General features: G+C 40.4%; 1 protein-coding gene across 1 annotated transcript in view; it reads right to left on the minus strand.

The window, feature by feature from the left end:
• Nucleotides 1-9,459, minus strand: part of LOC124284031 (epidermal growth factor receptor substrate 15-like 1) — a 40,277-nt gene extending 30,818 nt beyond the window's left edge. The window contains 4 exon segments of the mRNA XM_046720072.1: nt 2,198-2,341; nt 3,744-3,833; nt 6,185-6,229; nt 9,426-9,459. Of these exon segments, the coding sequence (XP_046576028.1) occupies nt 2,198-2,341; nt 3,744-3,833; nt 6,185-6,229; nt 9,426-9,452 (306 nt within the window). The 5' untranslated portion in view covers nt 9,453-9,459.
• Nucleotides 9,460-13,295: the final 3,836 nt, after the last annotated feature.

The following is a 13,295-nucleotide window of genomic DNA, read 5'->3' on the forward strand; positions in this document are numbered from 1 at the left end:
TAGATCATCTGGTATCTTGCTCAAGATAGTTGTAAGTTAGTGAGTGAGTGAGTATGACTTTACGCCGGACAGCTGTAGGTGGTCAGTGAAACAAGTGATCATGTGTGTCAAATGAACCAACATTATTGCTGTATCTTAAGGCGACTGTTGTCCGAACGTCTGCGTAGGTACAGATTCGCTGCACCTGCAACACAACTATAATCACCAAATCGCACTGAATCAGTTCAGTTGGAAAGCAAGGTCCGAGGAACGGATAGTTCAGCAAAAATACTAGCAATTCAGTGAATACTGATGAGTCGGTGAACGCTGTCAGATCGGCGATCCGGTACGGTTCAGCGATCTGGCTCGTCGAGGTAAGATCTGGAACGGCACTTCGATCTGGTTCTGGTGCAGCGAATCAGTTCGGCCTGACGAACTAGTACGATGATGAGGTTCAGATCGGTCTGCCAAACTAGTACAGGGATGTTGTGGTCCGGACAAACGAGATGAGCCATTCCTTGCTGAAAAAACAGTTCTGTGATGTCTCGGCGAACCAGCCTGCCGGAACGGTTCGGTGATGATACTTGGATAAGTTCGGCGAACCATGATGGGTAAACAGGACGATCTGACGAAGCAGGTCGATGGCGTTGTTAAGTTCGACCAGGTGAATGCATTGGGTTAAGTGTCTGTCATCTCTGATGAAGCAGTAGGCTGGGAATCTTCCGTGTTGGATTTGTGGGGATTCGCCGTAAAACGGATCTTATAGATGTGGGCTAAACGAGATTTAGCAGGTCATTTCGGCAAGAAAATCTGAATATTTTAAGGCGGTTGATCCAAACGGTTCGGTGAACCATGTTTCCTCGTCAAAGAAGAAAGACTAGGAGAGCAAACTGAGTTTGTCGAATCACCAATAGATGTACGATCTGGCAAAAAGCTTTTTCGTAGAAAGCTGATTCGTGTGATGCCGTTCCAGTGAAAGTTGATTCGTGGAATTCCGTTTCAGTGAAAGCCGATTCTCGGAATGCCGGTTCGGCGAATGCTGTTTCGTAGAAAGCCAGTTCAACGAATGACGGACTAGAGTGGTGCGCTCCTGCAAATGCGATCCGGTGAACTGTTGGTCAAAGAACGTGTTGATTTCGGAGAAACAGATAAACGACTCATTGGAGCACTGGAGACAGCATCATATTCGCAGAATGGGAAGCAGTCGACGAAACGACCAAAGGGATGTCACAAAGGTCCTGCAACCGATATGGCGAACTAGTGCGATTCCTTCCACTGTTTGAAGATGAATGACGACGGATCAAGAATGGCTTCGCTGAATGCGATCCTTGCTGTAGGGAAGTAGCCTGGGGGATGGCAGAACTCTCAACAACCACCACACGGGATGTCATCAATGACGAAGGGCTCGTACTGGAAGGCAGAGAGCCGACAAATTCCCTGAGATCTTCCTGTAAATGCGAATCCGAAGAATCTCTCATAAAATCCTTGTCGTTGGAGTGAGGAGACTGCGACCGACGAGCAGTGATAATGGGACGCTTAATCTTGGCTTCTTGGCGGGGCTGGGTCCTTCTACAGATGCTGCATATCTGGCTAGATCAGCAAGACGCCGAGCACAGACCCTGGAGTAATCCCCAAATGCCTCAAAGGTAAGATGTAGGCATTTATCCCATCGAACGTCCCATTACATTACCCCACACAATCAGAGCAAGAAGAAAGTGGAACGCTCAAAGAAAAATATCTTGTTGCATTGAACACATTTTCCTCTTCCTGGGCTGGTCGGTCTTCCCATGATGTAGAATGGGAGATCAAACGATGAAGTGAAAACACGTCCACACTCAGGTGCGACAAGAAGGAGAATGATGATATATTCAGAGGTGGTCATGTGGGCAGCTAGTGGAGCATGCTGGATGCATTGATTGACAACTACTGAACTAGGAAGCTGTTTTATAATGAGGGTAGCATGGAGTGCTTGGGCGGATGGACAAGAGAGGCCTATGGAGACAAAGTTTACATCATTCCACACCGTGCCTGACATGGGCATGGTAGTTTCATGTTTCAGAGGAGCAAAACCAGTATATATCAAGACAGCTTCATTGTGTATTTAGTGACAAATAAGTACAAATATATATATGTGTGTGTGTGTGTGTGTGTGTGTGTGTGTGTGAGACTTCTCCCACACAGATTTGACATTATCACTGTACAATTCATCACGACTTACTAGATTCGGCGGTGGTGTATCTACAGTGAGTTTGGAAATGCTGAGATCCTGCCCATTCTGAACTAGAGCTATCAGTTTGAGGGCGATGAAGAATCCGCTCTTCTCCAGATAACCCTTCCCAGTGGGGTCAGACAGATCCCATACCTACAACATGAAACACACACTGGCAACTCTGCCGACAACTCATTCTGGATAATGCTGTACAATTGCACAATTACAACCCTAGACGAAGAGTGACATGTGAATTTCAGAATTAACAAACATGATTATGTTTCATATGAGTGAGTGAGTTTAGTTTAGTTTTACTCCTCGCTCAGCAATATTCCAGCTATATGGTGGCGGTCTGTATATTATCGAATCTGGACCAGACAATCCAGTGAGCCTGACCACCCGATCCCGTTAGTCACCTCTTAAGACAAGCTTGGGTTACTGAAGATCAATTCTAACCCGGATCTTCACGGGTTGTTTCATATGACAGAACCGATGGAAGCTTAGACTAACATCGAGTCTCTGAAATAAAACTATTTCACAGAAAAAAATAGTTGTCTACTAAATTTGAGCTTGCAATAAATTTCAGGGTTTTACTCAAGAAAAGCATTTTGCTGAGGTTTCTCAAGTCTGAGTAAAAATTCAGAGTGAGTGAGTGAGTTTAGTTTCACGACGCACTCAGCAATATTCCCGCTATAAGGCCGCGGTCTGTAAATAATCGAGTCTGGACCAGACAATCAACAGTGATCAACAGCATGAGCATCAATCTACACAATTGGGAACCAATGACATGTGTCAACCAAGCCAGCGAGCCTGACCACCCGATCCCGTTAGTCGCCTCTTACGACAAGCATGGGTTACTGAAGATCAATATTCTAACCCGGACCTTCACCGATAAAAAAATTCAGACTTGTGTTTCTACTAATAAGGGTCAGAAGAATTCATCAAGTTATTGATCTAATATTATCCATAAGATGTATACTGTTATTGAGTTTCTGACACTGATTACAGCAGTCTGGAATCCAAGCTATGATTATGGGAGACAGGACCAATATATCCTGCAAGTTGGCTATTGCAGTGACACTTACTGTAGATCACCACTGCCTCCGTGTGCAACTAATATCTCAATAACAGATGTTCCAGTAAATGGACTTGTGTCATCAATAAAAGCACATTTATGACCAAATAAACACTCGTAACTGGTGGTAAGGTGGTGTTACCATGTTGCAAGGAACGATATATGGGCTGATTACTGTCTCAACCAGCAGGTAATGTGCAGTTGAGCATCTTCAGCATGTTATAGGGAGATTTTGTAATGGGAGATTTTCTGTCCAAAGCAATGTCCCAAGCTCCGCACAGCAATAGCCCCTTTGCGGAGTTCTCTGTACATTAGCTGACTACTCTTATGTTTACAAACTTATGTAAACTACACTTCCCTAAGTCAGTTGATTTTGTGTGTATGTCTACTATTATTTCTATTACAGAGATATTGTGATTTTGTAAGACAATCATCATTTTTTAATTTCCTCCATGCAAAATATCAAGACTTAAATCTCACCTGAGACAAAATAGTGTCTGGGAGTTTTGACTTCTTGAGGAAGATAGCAGCATCGAGAGCACCTACGCTGCCTGTACCTTTGGGATCAGCCTGGAAGTGAGAAAGCCAATGTACTAATATGGCATTTGATGGTCGGCATGACAGACATGACACTTCATGTGACCGGGCCACAGCTTGGTACCAGCTTCAGCCCACTTAAATGCATTGAAACATGTGGTATCTTACTGCATCAAGAAATTGACCTTTCAAGATCTGTTGTCCACCACTGCAGTTGATAAATTGTTCGTTATTTAATGCAGCACTCAGCAATATTCCAGCTTTATGACAGCAATATTCCAGCTTTATGACAGCAATCTGTAAATAATCAACTATGGACCAGACAATCCAGTGACTGACATCAAGAGCATCAAACTATCATAAGACATCATAAGATCAGTGAACTGGACAATCTCCTTTGTTGCCTCTTAAAACAAACATGGGTTGTTGAACACCAGCTCTAATCTGGATCTTCATGGGGCTCTGAATGATGATTTATCATGACAGGAAATAAACATTGTCGCCAACATGTCAAATCATCAATAAACAAATCACTACCTTTAACATCACAAACTGACTTATTCCCATCAGGCTATAAACCGTACTACAATTTGTGAGATACTTAGCAGTGCTCACGAATAGTGTCTGACCCTCTAACAAATCCGGCAGATTTGCCAACGGTCCGATAGAAGTCTACAACCCACCGGCCCCAGTGTCTGACTGTCTGTTTCACAATGACTTTGACTTAAGTTGTTATATCTGACATGTGACACTTGTTTGCTGTTTATATATCTTGTGTTTGTTAATAATTTCAGTGCCAGTTATAAGAAATGTTAAATCTGAAATGTATGTTTAATTTTATTCTATGAGTCCTGTGAATTTTCAATGGGTAAGACAGACATCTGAAACTTGCAGGACCCAATGTCCTGTTACCTTGAAACACCATTCGTGATCACTGACTTAGGCATACAGTTCACTAGTTTAACTCACTATATAGTCAACAACTTCAAAAGTCAGCAAAAGCAGACAAAAGATGGCTCCTGTGAGACTTAATATTCTAATACCAGCTATCAAAGTTGGGAGTAACATATCAGTACAACAGATATGATATCCCTGCAATTGTTAACATGATTCATTCACAAACACTGTTAAATGATGTATTTACAACTTTCTAGTAATTTCCTAGAATGGGTGATTACACTGTTGTTATGGAGACAGCCTTCAAAGACAACATGCCACAGTATAAAATGGATACCCCACTTAGACATATTTCACTTGTTATATCCTCAAAATGAGTGAGTTTAGTTTTACGCCGCACTCAGCAATATTTGAGCTATATGGTGGCGGTCTAGAAATAATCGAGTCTGGATCAGACTATCATGTGATCAACATCATGAGCATCGATCTCCGCAATTGGGATACGATGAGAAATGCGTCAACCAAGTCAGCAAGCCTGACCACCCGATCCCGTTAGTCGCCTCTTATGACAAGCATGGGTTACTGAAGATCAATATTCTAACCCAGACCTTCACAGGTATCAAGAATTTAAAAGCCCTGTTTCTAATATAACCTGAGGTGACCACCAAATGGATGTGATATCTTCACATATACAGATATTGTACTGGGGGTGAAGATATTATTTTATGGTATTGACATGTCATTCATATTTATCATAAACTAATTATAATCAACCTTACAGTATTGCATAATAAACAATAAACATGATCTGATCACATTGATGACACAACTTGTCATTTTCATTTGCTAGGCAGTTAAACTTTGGATCATTAAACATTGGAACTGGATCATTAAACAAGCTAAATGTGCCAAGAAATTTGTCTTTCCTTGGCATTGATGAACATTCTCTTATTTCAGTTTGGACAGTGCCCAACAGTTGAGAAATGGCAAATGCCCCAATCAGCATGAGCTGCAAGCAAACACTTAACATGCTTAAGACACAGTGGATTAGTTTAAACAGCAAAAAGGTTTCAAATTTTTCCAAAGAACAGTTTTTACAAAAATGAAGGCCACGATGAATCAAAACATGGCCTTTGCCTGCTGTGTGAGATTGGCTGTTTGCTACAGCTAACACACCAGTGGGTCATGTGCATATTCTGACTGGAAATTGAAACAGGCACACCACAGGCTGACCGTAACATCAGCTTGGGCATTGATCTACACCACTGATGTATATATAATATACATATTGTCACATCAAAAACATTGCCATGGAAACCAATTTCAGCATGGAATGGAACTGATCAGAACAGACAGTACATCTGTGTATTATCTATATAAAGTGTCATCCGTAATGGTTTTTGAGAAGTACACCATGAAAAATATCTCAAGTGCATAATGAAGGGTAAATGGCAGAAAACTTGCCACAAGAAAGAAGCATAACTGACCTGTTGGTAATAGCCTTCATACACTCCAATGTGACTGCCCACGATCTGAAAAAAAAAAGACATTCTTAAAGCAAAACAACAAATATGATTATTGAATTAAAAGCCGTTCCCTATACACATGATAAATGTTTATATACACCATGTGATCAACAGCAAAGTTTTGCAACACATAGTGTTTGTATCAGTGCGTATCATTGCACATGTCAATTATTTTATGAGAAAATAATATTTTGCACACTTTTTCACTCTGCATCCCATTCCAGTTTTCCTTGTTGTGGTAACATTACTGCTTTTTTTACGCAGCCCACTTTGCTGCTTGTACTGTCATAGAAACCTGCTTTGAAAAAAAGCAGTGAGACAAGTAGGACTGTCTTCTTGAATCCTCACAATGCACCCTCTCATTCAACACACAGGCTCCTTAAAAATAGTAGAACTACCACAAAAATCGTGCAAATTGAGGCAAATTTGCTGATTCATCCCAATTTGCAAAATCAGCTTTGTTACTATTGCAGTGAATTGTGACTTGTTAGCAGCTATCACTGTCTGAGTCCGCCAAAAACCAAGTCAGGTAACACTTGTAACCAGGGCCTAGATTTTTGAAGCTCTTTTAGACTGACTGACTGAGTTTGTTTTTTACGCCGCTTTTAGCAATATTCCAGCAACATCACGGCGGGGGACACCAGAAATGGGCTTCACACATTGTGCCCACGTGGGGATTCGAACCCGGGTCATCGGCATGACGAGACAACGCTTTAACCATTAGGCTACCCCAACGCCCCAGCTCTTTTAGAGCTAAGATAATGTTAATGTATGGCACTTAAGACCATCTTAACACTGGGAGAGCTTCAAAAATCTAGGTCCTGAGCCTCATTTATGGTTAGTATGTTGATAAAGATCATGTTGATAAACATGTCAACTGTTTCACATATGTCTACAACATTAAATATAATACAACACAGTATATATATTATGCTGGAGAGATCCACACGATCAATACTGCAGTGATCACATTGTCATGTTGATGCATGGTATGATTTATCTTCAAATAACAAACTGATAGTGCCTGGTGCTGTATCTGTGTTTGAATGTCTTGGTGCAAATGACATGATAAATGACATTAAAGCGTCCTTCACATGGCAAAGTAAAGTTTGACAACACATGCTGTCAAATGCGAGTTTGAGAGTGTGAAGTGTTGTCAAACTCGTGTTGTTCAGAAACAACCAACCACAGTCAACGAAATGGTCACATGACCGACCCGATAGAGACATGACGATCAAATGACACGAAAGTTTGACAACATGTGTTTGATGTGTGAAAAATAATCTTTTAGTCTACATACACCAGGGATGCCAAATGCATGTAAAATAATCCTAAATAACAATAATTTTTGTCTGACTTACCCACACAACACAGTAATACTTGCATTAACAGTAATTCATGACATGACACAGTCATCAGAGATCTTACTTATTTAGACTAGTTTGTGCATCCGTGTTTCAATTTTGATATATACAGGGGACGAGTCAAATAGTGTTTAAATGTTGAACAGCATTTTCACACATTTCTGCTTGAATCAATTGTTGAAGAATTAAACTCAATTAATAGTTGTAAGGCTGGCCAAACCTTATTTGTGAAAAAAATTCTCCACTATATTACTCAATTTTATGTTTGTCACAATAGCTTTTAGACAGTTAAACCAGTGGCTGAAGGCATGATCAACATATAATTAAACATTTTTCAAAGGATTGCAAGAGTGAGTGAGTGAGTTTAGTTTTATGCCGCTTATAGCAATATTCCAGCAATATCATGGCGGCAGAGGATTGCAAGAGTGCAAAGTTAATACAAATAAAATGCTACTACTATCATGATTTTGCCGCCATTTCATTATCATTCTTATTCCTTTCTGCAAACACTGAAAGAAGAAGCTGTTAAGTCTGAAATATTTATTCATAAATACCAGTGTTTTCAACACGTGATAGGATTCACATCAAATGTAAAGTTCAGACAAAATAGTGTCCCACACTAAAAAAAACATGAAGACACGAAAAAATACTGTTTCAAAATTAGTCCCAAAATTATCTTTCATGTTTTTGCAAGTATATTTCAAAACTATCAAAGGGATATATGTAACACCTGAAAAACCTTATTTTCACTTGTATCTGAGTGTAAGGGGTTAAGTGAATACAAACATATAGTAATGTTGAAGTACAACATGTTTTTATCCTGAATTCCCCACATTGCTGCAATGCTTGAAGCCCATTTCTGGTGCCCCACGCCATGATAATGCTGATTACTAAAAGTGGTGTAAAACTAAACTAAACTCACTCACTCACTTATCCTGAAAATCAATCAATGAGGAAGTCCACTAATAAGGTTATGGTTTTTTGTAACTGAATGTGTACCTTTAGCATGGGTCTGCGTTCACATTATTTTGCCAGTGTTCGGGTCACTTTGTAATGCTAGTGGGACTGCAAACATGCACACACTACCTTCCAGTTTCACAATATTGAAAAATTGGAATGAAAATCTAATAATTATTTATTTGTGGACCTTAATGTATACACACTTTTGAATAGTCCAAACTCTGGGTTAAGCCACACATAAAATTTATGCATTGCAACAGACATAATTAAACAATCATAAAATTTTGATATGCCGTGCATATAACTAGACTTTGCAACAGCTACTCCTACGCGAGACACAAAATATCTGCAAGTGAGGCCCAATTCATTGCTTCAAAAAAAAATTGTTATTGTCAATAAAACGATAACTGAAATACAAACAGCAAGACAGCGTGACATATAGCATCTTGAGTATGAAGAAAGATATTCTTGTTTCAACACTTGAGCAGACGAAGTGACATGACAGTGACAGGAGCCGACAGTGTGTCATTGGTTAACATCGCGAAAATAACATCATGGTTCGTACTCTTACAGTTTAAATCTTATAGAAGCTATGCATATATGCAAACGAAGAAATAAATATCAACATTATTCAAAAAGCTGACATGCAACGCACAACTACCGCATCACGAACTTAGATGACACCCGAGATGATCGTCCTCCAAATATTACCGTTCAAATTTCATCTCATCCCTTGGCCTCATCAATTATGAACATTTCATCAAACGATCTGAACTAAGTCAAATTTAACTTCTACAAAGCTCACAAGGTGTCTTGATAGAATTACTCGCATATGCACAGAGAATTACCATTTAACACCGCGATCTAATCGTACAAACCTGTGCTAGCGGTGGGACGGCCGCCATATTTCTTGCCAGTTGAACTGCATAGAATAAATGACGACCGCTGATTGGCCATACCAATGAAAGGTCAAAGGGTATAGAAGGAGGCGTGTCAACTGTTTTGATATTGAATGACAAATCGTCATTTTAAATTATGATTCCTTTGAATGACATCATTTTTTGTTCCCATAGATATAATCCAGGAACAAATCTATCGGTATTCTGCCGGGAACAAATAATCAGTTGATATGTTAATTACTTCATCCCGATGTTCAAAGTGATCGGACCATTTTCCGATCGATGATTTTAGTATTATTATTAACACTTCGAATGGCATTCGGAATGATGAACTTGACCTTTCGGGGCATAAGCCAGTTCCCTCACCATGGCAATATATGCTATGATAAATGTACATATAAATGTATACATATAAACTGACGTGCAAAAGAAAGTACACAGGTGTAATTGTTGTTGCAATCCCAAATATGCGTTCTAACTAATAAAATTATTGAAAAACATTGATTGTTTAGAACGCAACCAACCATCATGTTTCATTTGCCAAAATGCAACAAAAAACATTTGAACGTGTTTTGCACGAATTTTGGCAAAATTGTGATTATTGTCTCATGCACCAGCACTTTTCTGACAGAGAGTATAAAACCTGTTTGTCGTGAAGACTGAACAATCACTTCACAGAAATCTCACGAGGAAATGCCAAGATTGACGTCGGCGCAACGAGAACGGGCCAAAGGAATGACACAAATGGGTGCTTTCAACTGCGATATTGCAAGGACATTGGGTTGCACAAGACAAACCATAATTCGGCTGTTTAACCGTTTCAGTACGACAGGCCAGGCATGTGATCGACCCAGAAGTGGACGTTCCAGAGTCACAACACCCCAAGAGGATCGCTATCTGCGGGTTATTCACCTACGCAACTGGATGTTGACGGTGACGTCATCAGCAGCCACATCATTGGGTGATCGCGTAAGCCGATTCACAGTGACAAGACGACTTCGTCCTCCTGGCATGTATGGGCCTACCGACCGCTGCGTGGAATGGCCTTGACCTTCCAGCATCGTAGGAACCGTCTGCAGTGGTCATCACTACATTGCTGTTTATTGTTACAATGTCATTTTGCTGATAAAACACGTGTATTGCAGTGTGCTTCACCATACATTTTCCATTTCATCAAAAGGTTTTGTTATTTTTATCTTATTGGAAGAAACACAACCTGTGTACTTTCTTTTGCACATCAGATTATATGCTTTCTGTATGCAAGCATTCATTCAGTCGAACATGTCTTAAGTAAATATCCCGAAGTGTGTATTTCATAAAAAGAAGCTGACTTCCACATATTGTCTCTCTTGTTCATATTATCAACCACACCCTCAGCGCCAGAAGGTGTTTTTTTTTCACCCCAATTAATTACACCGGGTGTGTTCTCAGTTTCTAGTTCAGGCAGCATTACATTATATTTGGGAAAAAACAAAAACAATATACATTGCCGTGTTGTGAGGTGAGGTGAAATGGGGTTTAACGTCGTACTTAAGATTATTTCGCTCATATGACGACGTGCATGCGTGTGTATGTGTGGCTGCTTGTACTAGCCCAGACTTAAGCTGGTTTTATAGTGCGAGTTCACTGAGATATCATGCCGGAGTTAGGGACCGTTCATAATTTATGCCCAGGGGGGTGATGATGATTTTTTATGGAGAAGCATGTACAATGTGAATGACCCCCCCTAAAATTTATGTACAAAGTAAGTGACCCCCCTGCATGTCATGTACAAAATTAATGACCCCCCTCCCCCTTCCAATATTTTTTAAGCATAATTTTTAAGCATTTTTTGTACAAAATTTTTACCCCCTAGTACAAAATTGATGACCCCCTAGAAACATGTGTACAAAATTGATGACCCCCTATCTCCCCAGAACAAAGGGGTGAACCCCCTCCCCTTAAAATCATCACACACACACCCTACCCCCCTAGCCATAAATTATGGACGGTCCCTTAAGCATAAATACCCCACACATTATACTGACTCCCAGCCGACCAGTCCTTGTACCCATCACTTAATGCCGACCAACAAGTACCATATTTTAACGTCTTTTGGTATGACGCGACCGGGGATCGAACCCGCGACCTTCCGCTCTCCTGGCGGACGCTCTAACCACTACACCACGGAGGCGGTTTGCCCTGAAGTAACGTGGGATCTGTGAATGTTAGACACTGTCAATCTTTACCGATATATATGTGCAGAAATATTTCTCACGACTGGCTGTGAGCTGACAGTTACTGGGCCGTGAATGACTGTGTTATTTATTTATACAGAACTTGTCACCTAAACTATCAAAACTGATGGGAGTCAGTAAGTGGGGGAGTGCAGTTTACCCCGTGGGTGACTTCGTGCGTGAGCGACTGAATGAATGACTGGTGTGAATTTGAACCAATACCAAGTTCAACATAGTATTATTATAAGACATCAAGTGCAGGCCATGGCGTGTGGAGTGATTTGTCGCTGAGCTTCCTCTTCAACTGTAAGACGGAAAGAGCAAGTATCTGATAAGATGCTGCACATCTTGTCGGTCAAACAGACCCAGAAACAAATATATCCAAGAAAGCCCATGCAAGTTTAGATTATGTGGCAAGTCTAGATTTCCATAGTTTCAGTTTCTGAAAATGAAGAAAGTATCTGGACTCCTTTTTTATTATATTTTATGAACATAATTTAGGAACTGTATTATATGTTCATTTCAGAGACTAGATTATGGTGTACTGCACATCGTCCTGCCATTGTTTCAACAAAGAAAACATTGTCAGCCTCAGTATATGAGTTATTTAAATGAAACCTACTGCCACACAACATTGGGTCCTCCAGTTACATTGGTTTATTTTTTTTTTATTCGTTTATCTATTTAATGTTTTGTAGCAGTTTGTCTATATCTTAAGTAAATGAATTGGGTCGACGGTGTTTTGAACAATATTTCTGTTGTATTTAAGGCGTGTCTGCCAAATGTGGGAGGGAACCCGGCGTAATGGTGGACCTATTGTTGATCTTTGGTGGAGCCACAAAGTACAGGTTTGGGGACGCTGAAAAAGTGTCGAACCATTATCAAAGCGAATCGTGGTTTCTTGCACGCATCAGGCACTCAAACGTGCCATCCGATGTCCCCCGATCAAAGCAACCGATGATGTCAACTATATGCATATATAGCGATATATCAGCGATATATCTATAATCAAATCTGGACAAGGCGAGAGCAAGGGCCATGATCTCAACGTACGTACCCGATGCCAAGTGCATGGTGTTGTTGTAATGTAACAGAGACGACATGTTTCGGAACTCAGTGACATTCTTGTTTGATGATGACGTGCAGTCGTGCTTCTGGTAAGGTTTCACTAATCACACCACTATTAAATACTTTGTCGGTTTCCGGAAGCTTAAAAATACCTCACGCCCAGCACTTAAATTTATCTTTTTCTTTGGCTTATTTGCTCTGCACTGCAAGGAGGATAATCGCTCGGGCGGTGAGGGGGTTGGACGTTTTTGACCATGGAAGCCATGCATCAAATTATATCTGGAGCATATAATCAGGATGAATTTGAGATTGGACACCTCGACCACAGAATCCTGGCATGCAAAAAGGACGCAACTATGCATATCGAATTGAAAAAGTCTTTGACATCTGCCCCCAAATGACGAAATATAACTGTGAAAAAATAACGTGTACACGCATAGGGATATATGTATATGAAACATTAGATATATTCATTTCTCCTTGCCACACTTGTGCAAAACCTGTGAAGAAAGAAGTCAGATTTCACAGTATTTTTTATGGAATTTCTATCACGTAAATGATAAAG

The sequence above is a fragment of the Haliotis rubra genome, unplaced genomic scaffold (assembly GCF_003918875.1).
Source record: "Haliotis rubra isolate DU_JTF1 unplaced genomic scaffold, ASM391887v1 Scf328, whole genome shotgun sequence".
Taxonomy (NCBI): Eukaryota; Metazoa; Mollusca; class Gastropoda; order Lepetellida; family Haliotidae; genus Haliotis; species Haliotis rubra.